The sequence below is a fragment of the Natrix helvetica genome, assembly GCF_964273705.1.
Source record: "Natrix helvetica genome assembly, chromosome: 2".
NCBI lineage: Eukaryota > Metazoa > Chordata > Lepidosauria > Squamata > Natricidae > Natrix > Natrix helvetica.
In genome coordinates, this window is record NC_138552.1 from 245,637,604 (window position 1) to 245,659,896 (window position 22,293).

Consider the following 22,293-nt stretch of genomic DNA (forward strand, 5'->3'; position numbering starts at 1 on the left):
TGTTTTAAGGTGGCCAATAAAATGCTCGTCAATAGAGGTACTTCACTGACTCAGCTATGAATTGTCAGGTAGTAAATAGGTATATGTAAATCGTCTGAGAGTTGATGTAAGATTTGTTTTCTTTAAAACTATTTTTTCTCTTGTCTGTCTTTTAGGCCCTGTGTGAATGTGCTCTTCAAACTCCTTATGACAGCTTGAAACTAGGCATGCTATCTGTACTTTCTACCCTGTCAGATACAATAGCCATCAAACAGTACTTCAGCATTGCTCCAGGTATGAATAGATTACATCAGCCTAATCCTGGGATGCTTTTCTTATTTATGTGTTTCTTTATGGCATTAACATAAAAAATACTGTTAGTGAGTAGTCCTTTTTCTTGAAAAGTGTCCAGTTTATTTTAATCATACTGCAGTGTTTCAGCCACATTCGCGACTGAAGTTGCACTGAAATGCAACTGCATTTCTGGTTATTATTAGAAATTGCTACAGTCAACAAAGCTTAGGAAAACTGGATGTATTGAAATATCTCCTTTGGACAGATCAATTTCCCTGCATTTCTTATATCTAATCAGACAGAATTTCACCAAACCTCCATTTTTTACAAGCTGTTCCCCTTAGGTGGTTTATGAGAACAAACAAACAAAAATTAACATCCTCCCCATTGCCATGCTTAAAATAAGACCTCCTTCCACATATTCCCATCACTTATGCAGCCAATCCATAAGCAAGCCAAATGCATATTTTAATATTTCTCCAGTTGCACCATCCATAATTGCTCTATTAGCATTTTCATAAATTCTCAAAACATGATTTTCTTTGTATCTATTCTTTTTAAACATTAATAATTATAGAATTATTTTCATTCTTCAAGGTTCAGTGTGGTCCCCAAACAAATATTTAAAATACTTTTTCCAGCTCCATTTCCCCAACTCAGCCTCATGTCAGTAATCTAGAGTAGGTTACCAGCCTTAATTGTACATTGCTAAGTATACTTGCCAATTTTGTCAGATTTTGAGTGGTATACCCAAATACAAGCAATGTCCACTTTTTCTCCAAGTAACTTCATGCTATCTCAATTAAGCTAGGACTTTTAATCTAGAGATTATCCTGCCGGTCACTATATTATTATCTACCTTCCACCACTTAGGTGTAGATTCAATATGCTGATACACATAGGATGTGTGTGTATCTATTATATATGTATAATTATTGACATGTCAGTAATGTTCAGACATATCAGTGTGCAGAGCTCAAAGCTTAGATAGTTGAGATATAGGATATATCCAGAAAACGTGATGATGAGTGACCGAGAGATTGAATAACTGTATTTCAATAATACAGCTGTTGTTATTATTGTCAATTAAATTTATCTTGAAAAAAGTTTGTACCATTACACAGGGATACTAATCAGCATTGTTTTTATTCATTCTGGATCTTTCCAGAAACTGCTTGTAGTCTTTTGAAATTGTGATGCTGCTCTTACTTCTCTGTTGACAAGAGACTTTTATAGTTTGGATGCTTTCATCTACTCATCCCTAGAGATTTGCCGTTACTATTAATATGACCAACATCTTAATTTCCCCTTTCCTCTGAAAACTGCAGAAAAAAAGCCTGTTTCATGTAATAAATGGCACCATACTGCTTAAAAATGACCCTTTCTCACCTAGGAACAAAGTCCACTACAGCAAGGTCATCTGATCTTGTCAAGCTTGCCCAGGAAAGCTGTTATCATAATAATCAGAATATTGCAGCACATGGAGTACGTGTTCTGACAAATATAGCTGCTTCTTGTCAAGAAAAAGGTAATTCCAAAAGGTGTGGAAGGAGCACGGTTTGCAAAACAGTTCGTGACACTCAGCATAGCATGTCATGTTCTCATTTGAGAGTGCAGTGTAAATGTTGCTAAGTTCCACTGTTTTCTATTGCTTCCTCCTCTTTACTAATTTGATGAAAAAGAAACTATAAACAATAATGTTGCTTTCCAGTTCCTAATCAAATCTTATAGCCTTTTTCATTTGGTTGGGTGCCAGGCAAGAAAACACTTACAGACTAAATTGTTTGTGTTTTGCTGGAAACACATGCCAAAAAGTCTGGAAAGATTAGATTTGTTTTTGGAGTGATTTTGGCTATGCTCTGTTGATGTGATAAGAGTTCTATACTCCAGGGCAGAGCCTTAATATAAATAATTGTAAATGTAATTTTCCATAGTCCTGTGTATAATAGTGACTAGGGTAGTTAGTATATAAAGAATAATAATCTAGTTTAAAGAAAAGAAGGACCAGGGGTGACATGATAGTATTTCAGAGGTTGCCACAAAGAAGAGGCGGTCAACTTATTTTCCAAAGCACCAGAAGGCAAAGCAAGACAAGAAACAATGGATACAAATTAATCAAGGAGAGAAGCAACCTGGAATTAAGGAAAAACTTCCTAACAGTGAGGACAATTAACCAGTGGAACTCTTGCATTCAGAATTTGTAGGTGCTTCATCATTGGAGGTTTTTAAGAAAAGACTGGACAGCCAAATATTGGAAATGGTATAGAGTCTTCTGCTTGAGCAGGGGGGATTGGCCTAAAAAACCTCCAGGGTCCCTTCCAGCTCTATTCTGATTGATTGAAGATAATCTATCTTTCCCCCAGAACTTTTGCCATTGGAACAAGATGCAGTCTTTGGCCTTGAATCTCTTCTTGTTCTTTGTAGCCAAGAACCAAGTTCATCTCCCGAAGCAACCTTAAAGGTAAATTGTAAGTTTTTTAAAAAAATAGTGTCTCTCATACTAATTGATGTAAGAGGATTTTCCCGAATATTTGTTTTATTATAATTATCTGTTACTTCGATTATTATTTGTTATTTTAGACATCTTTGTGGTTTGTTACCTCACTATTTGTTACCTCACTATTTGCGGCTGTCCTAGATTACACAAAACGGGCAGTTAGTGAACAAGCAAGGGCAATTGTTTGGAAGAAAATTTAATAATAATTGCATTTATTTCCAGTCTGCTTCCAGATTTTAAAAAAAACCAGTTAATGCTTTTTGAGTCCTTTATATTAGAATGTGCTCTTTCCATTATACAGACTGAAGCAGTCATCAGGATTTTCAACGGAAATTCTTTTACAGGTCTTGTTAATGGGGAATAGCATGTTTTGCAGAGCACATGAGAGAACTTAGTTAGTGATGTTGCTCTGGCTGGTGCCAATATTGGTTTTATTTTTATGCTGAGATGTGTCCTGGCTCTTCATCCAAATTTTGGGATTATGTAGTTTGACATTGTCAGGTAGACAGATAAATCAGAGGATCATAATGTCAAATAATCTTTTTTAATTAAAATAAGATAGGAAACATGGCTTGTGCACACCCAAGGAAGTGTCTGCGGAGGCATTCCTACCTATTATTAATATATACAGAGACATTGCTATTATACTATTAAATGTGGAGTCTTCTAATTGCATTTTGACTAGCCAGAGGCGAAAAAGGGGGGAATAGCAATTTATAACTATCAACATAACACCAAACTTTGGCTTAAAATTAAATCCAAATTGATACATTGATTCCCAAATAGTATGTAGGAATTAATAAGCAGTTTGCTTCGGATTATTTTGTGTTATAAAAACTGTGATAGTAGTCCTCAATTTAAAACCATGCATTTAATGACTCTTCAAGTTACAATGGCACTGAAAAAAGTGGCATGACCATTTTTCACACTTATGACCATTGCTTGGCAACTGGTTCATATTTACGATGGTTGTCATCTCCCAGAGTCATGTGATCGCATGAGCAAAGTCAATGGGGAAACTAGATAAACTTAACAACTATGTTACTAACTTGTCAGCTTCAGTGATACACTGAACAACTGTGACAAGAAAGGTCATAAAAGTGCAAAAAGGATTTAACAAAAGTTTCACATAGCAGCTTAAATTTTGGGCTCAATTGTTGTTGTAAGTCAGGGGTGTCCAAACTTGGGAACTTTAAGACTTGTGGACTTCAATTCCCAGAATTCTGGGAGTTGAAGTCCACAAGTCTTAAAGTTCCCAAGTTTGGACACCCCTGTTGTAAGTTATCTACAGTAGATATGATTTTTAAAACAAACAGCTAGGGTATCATGAAAGCTGAAAAAGTGCCATTTTGTTTTCATGCAGATAGTGCTTACTTGTATGGTGAAGCTGGCCAAGAGCCACCCCCATCTGAGCCAATCCATCGTGGAGTCCTTGTTGACACAGCTGCCTCGTGCTCAGGATGCTGCTAGAATTCTCATATGCCATTGTTTGGCAGCCATTGCCATGCAGCTACCTGTCTTAGGAGATGGAATGCTGGGAGACCTAATGAATCTCTATAAAGTGATTGGCTGTTCTGCTGCCAATAAACAGCAAGAGCTTTTGGTAAGAAACTCAGATTCAGAATATTTCTTCTCGGTAACAAATGAATCTGGATTATAGATAGAATAAATGTTTGATGAACATTCTGTAGAACTAGTTGCTGTCTAATAATGTATTCAATACTTACATCAGGGGTGGCAACTTTTAGACTTGTGGACTCAACTCCCAGAATTCCCCAGCCAGAGTTGAAGTCCATGTTGCCAAGGTTGGATATCCCTGACTTAAATTGTTGTATTGATAAATGGAATGGAAAGCATGACACCCTTATAAAATTGCTGTCTTTGACCACCCCTTTTCTATGATTAGGTTGTTTTTATTCTCCAGCTCTTCCAGGAGAAAATTGACAGATCTTTGCTGATAAAAACCCCTAGAGATGCCACTAAGATTGGTAAATTATTCCTACACCTTGAGCTTCAAAAGGACAACCTGTTCCCAAACCTGATAGGCATGAGGAATCTAGGGCTTTTCAAATGCCCTTTTCCTATTCAGGGAAATGGAAGGATACAAGGGGTTTTAATTTAGGATTGTCGATCCTTACCAACTGAGTTGAGGGATTAACAGCAAAGAATTGCACTGACCAGCTAGTTTTGTGCTGAACTTTCCAAAAGTCATTCCATTTGGTCAGTAAACAAAATATCAGAGAGTGCTTAAATTAATGAATGGTATCACTGGATGTTTTGAAATCCCATAAAGTAAGTAAGATGTCTAAAAAACAATATTATTTGCATAGTGACTACAGACTAGACATTTTGTGTTGGAAGCAAAGCAAAACAATCGAAGGCAAAAGGCCCTACTTGAAGGGGCCCATCATTCAGAAAGATGCAGCATAGAAAGAAAAAGAATAATGAAGGAAGAAGCAATGAATGGGGAGAGGGAACATTACCAGGCTGTGCTGGCGGAGTGGTAAGAGTTCAGTATTGCAGGCTACTTTTGCTGTCTGCCGGCTGCCTGCAATATGGCAGTTCAAATCTCACAAGGCTCAAGGTTGACTCAGCCTTCCATCCTTCCGAGGTGGGTAAAATGAGAACCCAGATTGTTGGGGGCAATATGCTGACTCTGTAAACTGCTTAGAGAGGGCTGTAAAGCACTGTAAAGTGGTATATAAGTCAATGTGCTATTGCTATTGCTACCAAGCAATGGCTGTTTATAGCCCCTGAGCCTTCTTTTGGGTATGCTTTTGACAATAATTAGTGAAAACTGAAAGCATATTTTCCTTCATTTTAGAGGAGGGAAGCAGATGAAAAATATAATGTAACCCCTAGAAATAAATCACCATTGAAAAACAACTGAGACATACACACCCCAGCCCTGCCAACATATGCCCATTGGATTTGAGTAGCTAATAAATTCAAATGAATAAATAAATATGTGAAATAGCCCCATCCATTTTGAAGTACTCTATCCACCTCACATATTGAGTAGCCTCAGTCATTGGAAGATTGCCTATGTCTGCAGTAGAGAGCAAAGTGAAGGGCCCAAGAAGAAATCAGCACTGTAAAAAAAATCAGACTGAGAAATGTAAGAGAAGAAAATAGCCTTGAGGCTGTATTGGCAAATGAGAAAGAATATAATCAAAAAGATGGTTAAAATAAAATAATATCCTGAAAAGCATTTTAAAATGAAGGTAATAAATCAACACCCATGTAGAAAATAAGAGTTACGTGAATTTTCTCATTGAGCCGACAATGGAAATGTAAAAGCCCATTTCAATATAACTTTTTATTAAAACAAGCAACAGTATCACTGTTCCCAATCCTTGTTCTTCCCAGTATATGGCACCTATTTTACATGGTTGGCCTGGCTGGCCTTAACAAATGTAGTAGAAAATGTGAGAACTTCACACTATGGTTGACTCTTCTAATCACTTCTTAACATGCTATGGAAACTGATTTAAAAATATACGGATATTTGTTAACAAGTATAACTGATTTTCTTACATAAGTTCTGTGTTCTTTGGGAACTTTTACCTTAGTCATAAATTTGATGTTTAATATGTGGGAAAGAACATAGGTTGCAAAGAACATTACTGCAAAGAACATACTGCAAATGCTAACTCTGTTATATCAGTGGTCCCCAACCCTTGCAGTTTGGCGGCTCAGCTGGTGGAGAGGGGAGGGGAACCGAGCTGCGCAAGTGATGGGCTGGCACCCATCACATGCAGTTCAACTGTAAGTTGACATGCGCACGAATGTGTGCGTGCCAGCCTGCCACTCACACGACAGTCCAGTTGTGAATAGGCCACAGCCTGGTAGTGGTCCATGGCCCAGCGGTTGGGGACCCTTGTGTTACTTTAGAGGTAGTCCTTGACTTTTGAATATTTCTTTAATACTAGTTCAAAGTTACAATGTCCTTGGAAATAGTGACTTAAAATCTGCACTTGTACTTATGACCATTACGCAACCCTTGTGGTCACATGATTGCAGTTTGGGCGCTTGGCAATCGGTTTGCATTTGCAACCAATTGCACGTCCTGTTGTCACATGATTGTGATATGCAACTTTTTTATGAATTTCCAGAAAAAACATCTATTGGGCAAGCGTGATTTGCTTAACAACTGGGATTCACTTAATGACCACCATAAAACTCATCATAAAATTGAGTCCAACTCGATATATGATCGTGGTGACTGCACGTTCTGGTCCCAACTGTGGTCGTAAGTCAAGGAATGCCTATATATACAAAGTAAATGGGTGCACGTTTGCTACAGTCGGTCCTATCCTGAGATCACAAGAGATTTTTTTTTCAGTTAGAAAATTGCCATAATGTTTGACAGCTGCAAAGGAAGGAAGTTTTATTCTATCATGGGAAAATAGTCCTATACCTCATTATATGGAATGATTAGAATCATTATAGAAAATGAGAATGTGTTTCTCAGTATGATGATTTTATTCAGATTTGGGTTTGACCACACTTTGAAAATTATACTGGGTAGTGTATTCATAGAATACAAAACAACAGAGTTGGAAGGGACTTTAGAGGTCTTCCAGTCCAACCCACTGCTCAAAGAAAATTCCACTTAACCATGTCGTTCATTTAACGACCTCTGTGATTCATTTAACCACAGCAAAGAAGGTTGTAAAATTGGGTGGAATCCACTTAATGTCTGCTTCACTTGACAATTGAAGTTCCGGTCCCAATTGTTGTAAGTCAAGGGCTACCTATAATCAAATTGTTGATGTTCATCCAATTCAGCATTCTGTCAAACCCTTACGTGGATTACTTTTTATTCAATTTTTTGCTTTTAACTTTTTTTTCCTCATTAGGTTTCTCTTGCTACTGTGATATTCGTTGCCAGTCAGAAGACACTATCTTCTGAAGTGAAAGCTGTTATCAAGCAACAGCTTGAAAATGATTCGAATGGATGGACAGCTTATAGGATAGCCAGGCAAGCTTCAAGAATGGTATGTGGTCCATAGTTCTAAATCAGGTTTCTTAATACAGGAATTTATTTGCGTTTTCTCCTATGATTTATAGAAATTTTGGTTTCAGAGAAAATCATATAGAGCCGTGATGGCGAACCTATGGCACACGTGCCACAGGTGGCATGCAGCGCCCTCTCTGTGGGCACACGAGCCGTCGCCCTAGTTCAGCTCCACCGTGCATGCACGTACATCTCCTACCAATCAGCTGGATGTCGGGTCTCTACTGTGCATGGGGCGTGGGGTGTGTGCAGAGGGGCCATGTATGCATGCGCGGGGGCAGGGTGTGTGCGCGTGCGTGCCGGGGGGGAGGTGTCATGCTTCTAGCACAGGCACTATTACAGCACAGAAGGGAAGGTTGCCAACAAGATTGATTATACTCAAGTTACCTATTGCAAGGCTGCTTCAGATACATGTTTATTGTTATGTCCTATGTTTAAGTATAGAGAATTTTCTGCTGCCTTCCTGCAAATTGCATCTGTTTGCATTTACCCTTTGTAGGGCAATCATGGCATGGCCAAAGAGCTTTATCAAAGCCTGCTGACTCAGGTAGCTTCAGAACACTTCTACTTCTGGCTGAACAGTCTGAAGGAGTTCTCCCATGCAGAGCAGTGCTTAACCGGGCTGCAAGAGGACGATTACAGCTCTGCCCTTTCTTGCATCGCTGAGTCACTAAAATCTTATCACAAAGGAATAGCTTCTTTAACGGTCAGTATTTTTTTTTCTTTTGCAGAGCTGTTGGTCAAAGTACAAGTAGTCCTTGGCTTGCAACAGTTCAATTAGTCACCGTTCAAAGTTACAATGGCACTGAAAAAAGCGACTTATAACCACTTTTCACAGTTAGGACCTTTGCCGTATCCCCATGGTCATGTGATCAAAATTCAGATGCTTGGCAACTGATTCACATTTATGACGGTTGCAGTGTCCCACGGTCGTGCAATCACCATTTGCAACCTTCTGAACAAGGAAAACCAACTGGGAAGCCAGATTTGATTTAACAGCTGGGTTACTAACTTATCAACTGTAGTGATTCACTTAACAACTGTGACAAGAAAGGTTGTAAAGTGGGGCAATACTCACCTAAAAGTCTCACTTAGCAACAGAAAATTTGGGCTCAATTGCGGTCGTAAGTCGAGGACTACCTATAACTACCTCTCTTTTATTTCTTCTGTTCTGAGCTATAGCCTTCTGTGTCCTTGGAAAACCAATAGAAGGAACGTTGGTCCTACCTGAATGTTCTTCTCAGCGTGGCGCAGGGTGGTCCAGGAGTGAGTGGGTTGTTCAATCCTTATTTTCCCAAGAGACTGAGTCAGAATTTAAGCCACGCCTCCAGCTTCCCCTGCTGATATCCAATTCTGACGAGGCGCAGCTCCAACCAGTGAAACGAAAGAAGAAAAGGCCCTGCCCCCAGCATTATTAGCCCCCGGGAACCCGGACCTAACCAAAAACAATAACTAGGGTGGGACCTGGACTGTCCTGTGCCACGCTGAGAAGAACATTCAGGTAGGACCAATGTTCCTTCTCCAGCTGATTGCGCAGGAGAGTCCAGGAGTGGGACACACCAAAGCGGCAGTCCCTAGGGTGGGAACTCACTGGTTCGTGGTACCCGAGGGTGCTTGTACTCCCTGTTCTGTCGTGACTGAAAATTTCTAGGCTGATAATGATAGTCTGTGTCAGTACCCCTGTAGGGTGCCCTACGTGTATATGTTGTATACTTCTGTTCCTGCTTCTTAGTCGTGGCAGGCAAAACCTTATGTTTGTTCTTATCCTCAATGAGGATTGGGTCCAGAACCTCGCCAAACAGCTTTTTTCCCGCACATGGGCCTGCCGCCAGCTTCCACTTTGTTTTGGCCTCTACCTGCCAGTTTCAAAGCCACACCATCCGCCTAGCTGAAACAGAGGAAGAAAGAGCCATGGAGGCAAACTTAGTGGTGTTCAAGGTAGCATCTGCCGAAAACTGAGTCACAGCCATGACCTTGCTAATGTCTTGAAGCAGCCTTACATCGTGCGCCAGGACACGCTCCTGCATTTGTTCAAGCCACATCAGCGTGGCACGATTGAAGAAAGATGCAGAAGAGGCGGCCTTGATTGCCTATGTTGCTGCCAGGAAGGTCTTACGCAATGCCAGTTCAATCCTCTTCTGCCTTCAGATTGTCTGTTACATCACTTGCCACCATGGGAGTTGGGGATGCCAGGGCGGCCACAAGGACATCCACCTCCGGAACCTGTGATGCCTGGGAGAAATCAGGATCCATATTATAGAACCATCTGTCATTCCCACCCGGGGTGGGGAAAGTACCTAGCTTGGCCCACTGCTTCTGAATGACATCCAGAAACAGTTTTGGTGAAGGGATTTTGTTCTTTCCGCGCCACGGGTTCCACAAAGAAACAGTTTTTCTTAGGCGCTGCCTTGGAAGTTGAGGCCTCGGCCGCAGCCGCCTTCTCCTGTTTGCCATCCTCCGTTTCATCGGCTGCAGTGCTCCTGGCTTTAAATAGCAAGGAACGGAACAAATTAGGAGGAAACAAACTGGCAAAGGCAGGAGTATCCGGTGCCAAATCTTCATCATCAGAAAGCTTCATCTCCTTCTGCTCTTCCTCTTCCTGGAGCAAAACCTCGCTCCTCAGCGAAGGGGAGACTTCCCTCTACATCCTGTCTGATCGAGCAACTGGATCCTGGATGCGTCTGCGCTTAACCTCCATCAGCTCTGCGTCCGCCTGGTCAGAAGGGCGACCCTGGAGGGCTACGCCATGTGTAATGGCTCGATGAATAAGAGATTGAATGTTAGGCAAGTCCTCAAAATCATCAATGTCATGACCAGGCCTGGGTGCCAGCTGATGCCTATGCCCTGGGTCAGGAACAGACATAATGTGTGGAGGCGGATGGTACTCACCTTCCTCGTCCTCCACCTCTGAGAGTGGGGGTGAGATAGAACTGGCCCTTGGGGATCCAGAGATCCTTGAAGGGGAAGGGGATGGGGAAGGGGGTGGAGAAAGTGGAGCCACCCTCAAACGGGGTGGGGAGTGGGGATGGACCTTACCGAAGGCAAAGGGGCCTTATCTCCACCTCCTTGCTTGGTCTTCTCCCCATCCCCTGCATCCCCTTGCCTGGAGGGAGCTTGCTTCACCAATGGAGGAGGATCCTGGGGGGAACCCTTTCTCTTCTTGGAGCTCTTTGAAGGAGCTGCAGAAGTTGCCCCAGAGCTACTTTCACCGCAGGAATCAGCCTGGTCTTGTAACAAACTCTCTGCCCAAGGGCGCACCTGACCAGTTCAGTAACCAACACAGCGTTAAAACTCCTGGTCGTTAATTTGTGACTGACCTCACCGGAGCCTGCAGTCGTAATGAGCCTCGTGGCAGAGAAAAAGGGGAAACAAAATGGCCGCTGACCATGTGACTCCCCCCGGAGGTTCAACAAAATGGCCGCTGCCTCATGGCCACTAACAAAATGGCCACTGCCACTAGGACCTTCCCAAGATGGCCACCGCCCAAGAAGCTCTCCCAAAAATAGCCGCCCCCAGGGCCTCATACTCACGAGGGAGAAACCTCCGGACAAAACCAATGGTGCAGGTGAGCAAACGGCCCTGAGATCATCCGGTCGGCCACGCAGCCCTCCGCAAGTCTTAGTCAGTGCCGATCGCGCTCTCCCCTTGTTCCGGACCACTTGCAGCTACGCGGGAACACCGGCATGTCACACATGCGCTCCTCGCACACGCAGCCTCGATGTCCGCCCGCTGCAGCCCCTGAAAGCCAGCGGCAATGTAGGGAAACCTTCCTGGCCTGCTCAGGAGCCAGTAATCAGAAGCAAGTTAAACAGAGCCGCAATGGACTCCGATGGCTGGCCCAGCCGGTAGCTTGCCTTTGAGGAACCTGGGACCTCCAGCAGGATCTAGCCCATACAATTTGCTACTCTAACACAAGCAGGTGGAAAGAAAGAACCTGTGAGCCAAGTTCAGACACCTTCCATCCAATAGCGACATCAAATTAATTGAAAGAAATGAAGAAAAAAAAATAAACTATTCTAGGAAAGAAAACCAATTATCACTAACAACAAAAGTTTTTCCATCTCTTTTCGAGCAAGACTGAGTCGGAATTGGATATCAGCAGGGGAAGCTGGAGGCGTGGCTTAAATTCTGACTCAGTCTCTTGGGCAAATAAGGATTGAACAACCCACTCACTCCTGGACCCTCCTGCGCCATCAGCCCGAGAAGCTTTATATCTCATGGTTCAGAAAACGCTTTGGCTGGAACTGAGATTTCAGCAGTGATTCAGTGTGTTCTTATTCAGGAGCTAGAGATTCCACCATTTCCTAGACCTCTGTAGGCTCAGGTGCTTCCATAAGCTTCCTCTCTTTCTCAAGAAGAACCAAATACAGTTAGTGGGGCATTCCAATGGTGCATGTGAAAATCCTATCTGATATATCCTTTTGTTCGCTTCTCTAGTCTTCCTTTTTATCCGTAGTCCAAAGGCTGGCCAAACTGGTAGTCTCCTTGTAGACTGTAATCCATGGATTACAGCCTACACTCTATGGATTATTTGAAGGCCAGATAAACCTACTGTTTAAAAAAGAACAGGAAAAAATAACTTGCACCTTTAGCAATAAAATTCTTTATTGTTGCAGAAGCAAATTCAAGGGTGTATCCCTCATTGAACTAGCAGTGTGGGAAATGTTGGAGGGAGGAGTGTTTAGTCTCTCAATAACTTCATTTATTGTGAAGTTAGTTTACTCCCACAGTAATTTCAGCCACAAAATAATGCTGTGTAAGAGTGTAGGTGTGAGCACACCATGAATTGCTCTGATACATGCATTAACTTTTCATCCAAGAGTGAATATGGAGGAGGTAGAGTCAGAACACTAGCATTTTTGACTGCAATTTGAGCAATCTTTGATTCTTGGTATAATCAATCAAGTGCCAAAGTTCCTTTCTGCAAAGATCCTTCCTCCCACAAGCTTATTTTTTTAATTAATAAAAATGTGGCTTTTGCATGAATAGAACTAAGTTCCATATTCCTGAAGCATTTAAAAAGAGAGGTTAATTTGCCTGCTGCATATATTCTAACGAGGCAGAAGATTGGCAACCAAATTATACTTTGGCATATATAATTATTCATCTCAGAAATGCTGGATTTGCCACATAATCTTGAGATGCGTTAGTAAAGCGGATGAGGAAAAGAAATGAAGTTGAGGTTTAAAATATCTTTATAAAGCTTCATTCACAAAGTGACTCATCAACCAATTTGGTGTAAATTAGAACACTAAATTTTGAATTAGAAAACCCTGTGGTCAAATTCTCACTTACCTCTGAGGCTGGGCCTATTATTTGCTTCCCAAGTTTACTCTGATACTCCCATTTTATTGGGCTCTAAGTTCCATGAAAGAAAAATGAAGTATAGATGTGATGATTAAATATTGAAATCCATATTATAGATATAAGCATCACAGATGGTCCTCAACTTACAACCACAATTGGGATCAGAATTTTGATACCTAAGGGATATACTTGTCATCACATGGCTAGGCTCAATGTTATGACCATTTTTACAGCAGTCATTAAGCAAATCATCACCGTCTTTAAGTTAATCACACAGTCTTTAAATAAATCATGTGGTCATTAAGTGAATCTGGTTTCCCTCATTGACTTTGCTTGTTGAAGGCGGGCTGAGAAGGTCACATATTGCAATCATGTGATTAAAGGCCATTACAGCCATTTTTAAAGACAAGCCAGTTGCCAAGCACCCATATTGCAATCACGTGACCATAGGGGTGGTATGACTGCCAAAACCTAAAGGATGAGTTATAAAATCACTTATTTCAGTATTATCATAACTCCAAACTATCTTTAAATGAGTGTTTGTAAGTAAAGGACTACTTGTAGAATTTCCTTTTGAGTTTTTACAAACATAGGCTGTCTGTATTTATTCTGTAGATTTTCTGGATATAGAAATTATGTCGTCGAACAAGTCACGGTGTGCTAGAAAGAAAAGAATGGGTAAAGGGCTTACGTAATTAGGTTAGCTAAATTCCTTCATTCTTGTGTTGTACAATTGTCATTTCTGACTCCAGAACAAGGCAATTTGTCAACCTCAGCTATGCAGAAATGAAACGGTTTATATGTTTATAAATACAGTTTGTATTTAATTGCACAATGCTATGAAAATGGAATAATTTGAATAGAAAGAATATATGGACATCAAGGCTTTTACAAGTGTCGGGTTGAGTCTCTATTAACCTTGTAATAGCTTTTTATTTGATACAAATGTGATCATATAATTCCGGGGTTCCCAACTTTGCTGTGTGAGTGGCGGACAAGTGAAGCTTCATCTGAGCAGGTGGGGGATCTAGGTTGTGCATGTGAAACCATCCCCCTGCATCCCCCACTGGTCAGTGGAGCCAGAAAGGTTGGGGATTGCTGATATAATTATTCCTCTCACTGGACAAATGTTTGCTTGGTTATTTGGAGCGTTTTTGGCTCTGCCCTTTAAGAGGATATTTAAAAACTGGGCAAATAAAGTGTTGTGGTCAACATTAACAAAGTTTTGATACGATGTTCATCACTGCAAAAAGCATCTGATCTGATGCCTAGATGTTCTTTACAAGTGCCCTCTTGGCATTTTCTCTCTTTGTGTTTCTTTGATCTTGCCTCCCTCAGATTGAATTCAAAGGATAATTCAAGAATCAGATTAGGTAATTGGAGTTTAAGAATATTACAAAACCATAGTATCGTAACATATTTCATGACAACAGGACAGTAATCCATTGTACCATCTTGTCCTTGAAATATTACATTCATTAACTGTTCATTCCTTATTGGAAAACAAGTCCTGTTCCCTACCTCCTCTTCTCTTCTGAAGATGATTTAATTGGCTCAGTGAAGTAGGTGAAGAACTACTATACCAGGTCACCATAACCAGAGCATTGTGCAAATGATATTGGTTTATTAATCTATATGTTAAATATAGTCCACCACCCCTAATGCAAATTGCAGCAATCTCAAAACATAAGCAGAAGCTACCATCTGCACAGTCATTTGTGTAAGTGGTTTGCTGCTCTTAATAAATAATCCCTCACTATCTAGACAAGCCCTCCTTTCCTCTTTGGAAAATCATTTCTAACCATTTACTAGATTATTATTTATGAACTTGCTTACTTTGGACTCAGATTATGACTCTCCCAAGTTATGCCTTTACCTGATAGTTATTTTTTTTTCCTCCCAGGCTGCCAGCACACCACTTAACCCTTTGAGCTTTCAGTGTGGGTTTGTTAAATTACGAATTGACCTTCTCCAGGCTTTCTCTCAGCTCATTTGCACCTGTAATAGCCTGAAGACTAGTCCCCCACCTGCCATTGCCACAACAATTGCTATGACCTCAGGCAGTGATCTCCAGCGATGTGGTCGTATTTCCAACCAGGCAAGTGACCTGATCTACCTGTGTTGTTATTGTGTGAACATACTTCTTTATCATTATTCTCTGTGATTACACACATGAGATATAGATCTATGCAAAGCCCCTTTGAACCTTCTGGATTCTAGAGAATTGCAGGTAGTCCCCGTTTAATGCCTGTTTTTAGTTATAACGGTGATGAAAAAGTAACTTTATGACCAATCCTCGCATTTACAACCTTTAAAGTTATGTAGGATGAAGGAAAGCTGAAGTAAGTGCAGGCAGTTTTACATAGCAACCGCTTAACAAGCAAGTTGCCAGACCCATTTGTAGTTACTAAATGAGGATTACCTGTGTTTGGTGGGAACTTTACCCCCACAAGTATCACATCACTAGACATAGTTCCCACTAAGCCTCTTAAAATATATTTTACACCACAAAAGTGTTAACACAGTTGTTAAAATAAATTGTTCTTGTGTTATTTTTCTCTCAATTCATCTTCAGGTTCCTTGAGTGATTTATAAGGAAAACTAGTTTTCCCACTGCTGTTGCCAGATCTTTGGCTCCTTCACAAGTAGTAGCATTATAGGAACAAATTTTCTTCCTATAGTGTATGCTAACAGTGTTCTTCTTTGCTGAAAGTACTATACTAGTTACCTAACCATTACTACTTGTTTACTGAAGAAGCTTGTTGTAATTGTTTATTTAATTTGTGAGCCACCAGGTTGAAGCAAGCCTTAATCCAGGGGTGTCCAAACTTGGCAACTTTAAGACTTGTGGACTTCAACTCTGCTGGCTGGGGAATTCTGGGAGTTAAAGTCCACAAGTCTTAAAGTTGCCAAGTTTGGACACCCCTGCCTTAATCAAAGCGGAATCAAAGCTACTGTAACTTCCTTATCTTTCTCTAAGCTTCCTATCATGCCCTACAAATTATATGATGGCTTCCATATCTTTTTAAGCTATCAATCAGGAGTTACATTTACAAGATGGGTAGATACATTGCACCACTCTAATAATAAATAAATGTTCCACTGCCCACAGAGAGCTGTTAAGTCTCTCTGCTGTCATTATTGGTACTGAGGAAGTGACACATTAAGGATTCAAGATGTTCTGTGAGGCCTGCTTTGCTTCATTCTGACCAAGGCAAAATGAAAAATAAGGATAAAAGCCTATCACTTTTCCAATCCATCTCTAGCGCCATAAGGTCTTTCACACGGTGGCATTCTCCAGATCTGTAACTGCCAGTTTCACCACTCATTGAGTCTGAGTCTTCAACACCTGCTCTTCAGTCGTAGGAATCGATCCTGAAAAAGGGAATCTAAGACAGATGCTCCCTAAGAGTTATAGTAGCTCTGTAATAAAATCCCTGTTGTTTGCAAATTTTTTCTTAATGTCAACTGAGATCTGCCTTCTTGTAACTTATGGTCAATATTCTATACCAGGGGTGTCCAAACTTGAGAACTTTAAGACTTGTGGACTTCAATTCCCAGAATTCCCCAGCCAGCACTGGCTGGGGAATTCTGGGAGTTGAAGTCCACAAGTCTTAAAGTTCTCAAGTTTGGACACCCCTGTTCTATACCCAATGCTTTTGAGAGCAGAAAACTGATGGTTGTTTTCTGCGGCACATTTCTTGTAGTAGGTGGGAAAGGGCTGTCTCATCTTTATTTAGGCATTACTTCCATCACCACTTAAAGATATGTTTAATGAAATCCTGCTGGATATTCCCCTTTAAATGGAAATTGGAATGACCTCAATAAAAAGCATGATCTTGTCAAGTACAGGTCCAACATTTGGAGAACTCCCACAAAATATTTCTTCCCCCTTTGTGCATTTTTCTGTAGAAGGCAAGTTAATGCTAGCCATCTCAGAATGTCTTTGGCAGTTAATTTCTTAAAACACTCCAAGACTTTATAGTTTTGTCATATAATTTTGTTTTCAGTTGTGTAATCTAATTTTCTTTTAATTGTTTGTTTTGAAGTTGCATGGAATCATAAGTAGTGGTTATATATAGAAAATTATTAAACTGTTTTGGAATTTATTGAATTCTGTATGTATTATGTTCAATCATGGCCAGTGTCTTTTTTGTGTGTGCTTCTTTTTCTGTTTCGCCTATACTTTGTACTATTGCAGATGAAACTCTCCATGGAAGAATTCAGAAACCTTGCAGCAAGATACAGCGATCTCTATCAGTCTTCTTTTGATGCAGACTCTGAAACTCTGAGAAATGTGGAACTGTATCCTGCTTCTTATAGTATGAAAAAAAAAATTAAATCTTGTAATTTAATACAAGAGCCTCTATTGTATTGTTATTTATGAATACTAAAAGAAAAGAACAGAGATGCTTGAAAAATGTAGACAGGTATTTGGTGCCTTAACTTCGCTATACTTAAAACTTAACCTTCACTGTACCCTGATCAACTTACAATCTTTATAAACATCTAACCCCTTAAAACCCTACTGTAAGTGCTTGGATTTGCCTTGTCTTATAATGTATTGTATATATGGAAGCTATTCTTGTTTGAATTCGATTATCTTGTTTCTTAAACAACCAGAGCTTGGGTGTTTTCCCCCCAAAGAGGCTCCCTTGAACCTATCATGGGAGCTAGGGAAAAGTAAATTTGTGCAGGCAATTCTTAGATACTTACAGTTTGCACATGCAAATTCATTTTTAAAGTTAAAAACAGACCACCATTACGGTTAGTCTGCCAGAATTCATCACTGAAAGTACATCTTTTAATTTAATTTAAAATTTAAGCTCTGTTCCATTTGATATAGCCCATCCCATATTTTCTTACTGTTAGTGACTGTATTTGATTATCACAAGTAAGATTGCCAAAGCAAGTTTCTTCTTTGCCCAAGAACTGTATCTGTGAAGATTCTGAGTCATCCAGGTCACGGTTGTCCGAAAGGCGCTTTTTTCACGAGGCAACTGAACTTTTTGGTTTTTCTTTGAAGATGTTTTGCTTCTCATCCAAGAAGCTTCTTCAGCTCTCCTGAAACGTCTTCAAAGAAAAACCAAAAAATCCAGTTGCCTCTTGAAAAAAGTACGTTTGGGACAAAATAGTCTGTACTTCAGAGCTGTGTTCTGAGCTGGGAGCAAAACAAGACATTCCATTCCATATTGTTGTTCTCATTTCTCCAAAGGTTGGAGAGTACAAAAGCCATTAAAACTTGAGACATAAATTCCATTACTGATATTAGAAAGTTAATAGTTTACAGATAGTAATGCCACGCTGCTTTTGCTATATCTTCTCTGTGAATCATGCTTTCTTTTTGAGGTAAGTTGCTGGATGCAAAAATGTATTTTGTACATGAACTTCAAGCAGTGTACATATGGTTTCTTCCAATTGCCAAATATAAAAACCACCCTGTTTTCTTCATTTATATGTTGGGGGTTTTGTTGACGAGTTACCAAGTGAAAAATTGGGCCTTGGGATTACCCATTAACAGAGCTGCTGTTGCTGTGTTGTGGAGCACAGGTTACTGGCAAATTGCAGTTGCGTTAAGGTGAATCCATTATTGTTGCTTGCTTCATTTCCTGGCTCAGTTGCATGAGGATCTAAAAAGGTTGTCATTGTTTGACTGGATTTTTTTTTAAAATGTTGAAGTTATTTTAGAAAGTCACCTTCTAAGTAGTTTTTTCTGCACTACTAGTTGATAGACAACATAGCATAGCTACCAGTACTGTTGTAGCCCCAGGACAAAAAGTAAGAAAGCATGAGGGAGCTCCCCATTGTACCTTATGCAAGAATACTCAATAGTGTTTTGAATGTGATTCAGTCAAAACATGGAAGACTCAGAATTGTAATATCTGAAGTAGAACTATTCTGAAGGGCTTTTTTTTTCATTTTGTCTCTACCCTACATCACAAGCCCAGATATTTCTTTTCTAGTTCTGAGATTTGATTTTTTCCTCTAACTACATATGCAAATCATTGAGAAGGCAATTTTGTATATGCAAAATATGCTTTCTGTTAACCCAAGAGGAAATAGTGTAAAATTATTATTTTTAAAGGCAGTATTATATGTTTAATTTTGCTTTGGGAAAGCAGGACTCTCCCATTTCTTCCACTTTGTTATTTAAGACTCTTATTTGCTTCATTTATTCTTTTGGCAATGGGAACTGCTGCTACAAATGAACTTCCAACTGTGCATAGATCTCTCTTTGCTTGCACATATGTCTGCCCTGGGCTGCTAGCCATATCCTGTGATCTGTTCATTCAGACCTTTTATGTCTTGTATCACCAACTGCCAACTTCTTCTGAGGTTTTGTACCACTGTTAAAAGAGAAAAATGTCCCCAGGTTATAAGAATACTTGTGTCTCATTCAAATAAGTAGACTGACTTTTCAATGCTATAAGATACATCATGCATGAGTAACAAATTCCAGTTTCCCATCACTATTCAAATCCTTTTCTACGTAAGATAATATAAAACGTAGGTCGTAAATTTTCTTTGTTAATATTCTTTAACAATACTTCAGGCAGCAGCAGAGTTGCTTATTAATATCACATGCAATTGAAGCTCTGATCTTAGATCCTGAATCTGCAAGGTATACCTAATTGCCTTTTGTCTTTCTTTTATTTCCTAATCTTTTCACTAATATTCATGTTCCTGCTGTATGTTGGCTGGATATTATGGGAGCTAAAGTCCAGCCTATCTGGAAGAAGCAGGTTGGGGAAAGCTCATCTGAGCAGTTATGTTATAAAATAAAAGCTATACAAAGTTTCTGTAAAAGAGCATTCAACAGCTGCTTCTTGAACTCTTTATGAAAGCAATGTAGCAATAGCACTTAGACATATATACAGCTACACAGTGTTTTACAGCACACTCTGATTGGTTAATGAATGTCAGCATATTGTCCCCTACAATCTGGGTCCTCAAGTACACTTATGGAAAACAGCTGTCTTACATGAATATTTCTTCTGGGGATGTGCTGTACTTTGATCTAAAGCTGCACAGATGCTTTGGAGTGGACATGGGCCTTATTTTTTCCAAAGTTCATACATATACAAGCAATTTTTCAGCTTGAATCTAAAGAGCAAACTATCTCTAGTTTAGTGTTTCTCAACCTTAGCAACTGGGGAATTCTGGGAACTGAACCCCACATATGTTAAATTTGTCAGGATTGAGAAACATGTCTCTAATGTCCTGGTTCAGGAAGTGCTTTTCCCATTATTTTCTGCCAGCGAGCATTTGCGTATTTCCTGTGCAATATTAGAAAAGGTGCTGGAGCGCATTTGAGACATTGCATTCAGCACTGATTTAATCCTGTTAGACTTCATCATCAATCCATATAAATCTAGGGCTCAGCCTAAAATCTGAGTGATTTGAGAGCAGTCACCACTTATTCAATTCATTATTTAAAAGGCTGGACTTGGAGATATACCCCAGATGGTTTGGAGAATTTTAAATGTTCAGGAAAATGAGATGTTAACTGTGAAAAAGAAAACTATTATGAAGATTTAAGCAACATAATGGCTCCAATATTGAATAGAATACCAGAAACTATCCAGGAATATTACTCTTGGTATAGGGTGTTTTCTGTGTTTAATTTTGCATAAGTAATACAATTGATATTCCTTTTTCTGTTAACCATCTCAACTAGATGCTTCAAATATGTGTAAATACAGGTAGTCCTCAACTTACAACCACAATTGAGCTACAATTTCTGTTGTTAAAGTGGGACAGGTCTTAAGTGAACTTATCCCCTTGCATGACTTTTCTTGCCACAGCTGTTAAGTGGGTCACTGTGGTTGTTAAGTGAATCTGGCTTCCCCATTGACTGCTTGTCAGAAGGTTGCAAAAAATGATCACAGGACTCTGGGACACTGCAACAGTCATAAATACCTGCCAGTTGCCAAGCGTTTTTATTTTGATAATGCGACTGTGGGGATGCTGCAATGGTCGTAAGTGTGAAAAATAGTCATAAGTCACTCTGCTGCTGTAACTTTGAACAATTACTAAATGAACTGTTGTAGGTCAAAGTCTGCCTGTACACAAAGTGCTCTGCAAGAAAGATAAAATAAATACAGCTTGAATAGCTACCTTTTTAAACAGCTTTCAGGAATATGGCTCTACTGGAGTGGCCCATGCTGCAAGTGAATATGAAAGGAGAATGATGTCTGTGTTTGGCCATGTGTTGGAAGAAGTGGAAGCCCTGAACCAAAAATATGCCCCAGTATCCTACATGGCAAGTAATATCATTTATTATATGGAAAACACTCCAGCATTTGGCCTCAGATAAAGGAACAGAATCCTCAAACTGAAAAAGCTAAATATGGTTTTTTATGTGTACCGTATTTACATATATTTAATCAAAATATTCTTCAATAGAAAAGTAGGACTACTACTATTTTCTGCCTAATTTTATTTCATTTTCCAGAACTTGCATTTTAAAAATATACTTCAAGCTCTCATGCTATGATGAGCATTGTGTAAAAGGTTTAGTTGTAGAGGCATGCCAGAGACCTTATGTAATTGTTCTATCTTAGCTTTATTCAGTAATACTGATTGGGTTTCAGCACAGCTTTTAACCAGTCTAGTATTTCTTTTATTGGCTAAGTCGTCTATGAATACTAGCCATTTATACTTGTTCCAAAAACGAAGTGGCAAATAATCAATGTTGCATTGAGTTTACTCTATTTTCTGTACTTGGAACAAAATCAAGGTTTTAGATGTTCTTCAAGCCATTTTTATTTAATCCCTTGGAAAAGACAGCATATATTTTCAGATTTTTTTTTTTGCCTATTGTGCATTTAGATTTGAATTTTTATGTTCATGAAAAAAAACAGACTTCTAAAGAAAAACTGCAATTACAATAACACCTGAACAGCTGGAAGGAGGACAATTACCTCAGTATTTGTTTGCATACTTCCTAAAGACCATCAGATTGACCAAACAGGATACTGGATTACTTAGATTTTTGATCTGATCCAACAAGGTTGGTCTCAGTTCAGGTCCATATCTTGCTGGCCACTTTTGTTGACTGTAGTGCAGCCTTTGGTGGCATGCTTCAGACCTCAGTTTCTACAATCTTCTAGCCAAGCAAGGAAATAATTTTGCTAATTGGAAGATTATTAGAATAAGTTAAGATAAGCACCAAATTGATGCTGACTGTCAACAT

The 22,293-nt window shown here is 39.6% G+C and overlaps 1 protein-coding gene across 2 annotated transcripts in view; it reads left to right on the forward strand.

The window, feature by feature from the left end:
* INTS7 (integrator complex subunit 7) overlaps positions 1-22,293 on the forward strand; it is a 45,092-nt gene that overhangs the window by 14,701 nt on the left and 8,098 nt on the right. For both annotated transcript variants that reach the window (XM_081944169.1, XM_081944168.1), the window contains 10 exons: positions 156-273; positions 1,667-1,801; positions 2,637-2,734; positions 4,134-4,373; positions 7,633-7,770; positions 8,290-8,496; positions 15,001-15,195; positions 17,299-17,402; positions 19,651-19,719; positions 21,228-21,360. In XM_081944169.1, coding sequence (XP_081800295.1) covers positions 156-273; positions 1,667-1,801; positions 2,637-2,734; positions 4,134-4,373; positions 7,633-7,770; positions 8,290-8,496; positions 15,001-15,195; positions 17,299-17,402; positions 19,651-19,719; positions 21,228-21,360 — 1,437 coding nt within the window. The remainder of the gene's footprint in view (positions 1-155; positions 274-1,666; positions 1,802-2,636; positions 2,735-4,133; positions 4,374-7,632; positions 7,771-8,289; positions 8,497-15,000; positions 15,196-17,298; positions 17,403-19,650; positions 19,720-21,227; positions 21,361-22,293) is intronic.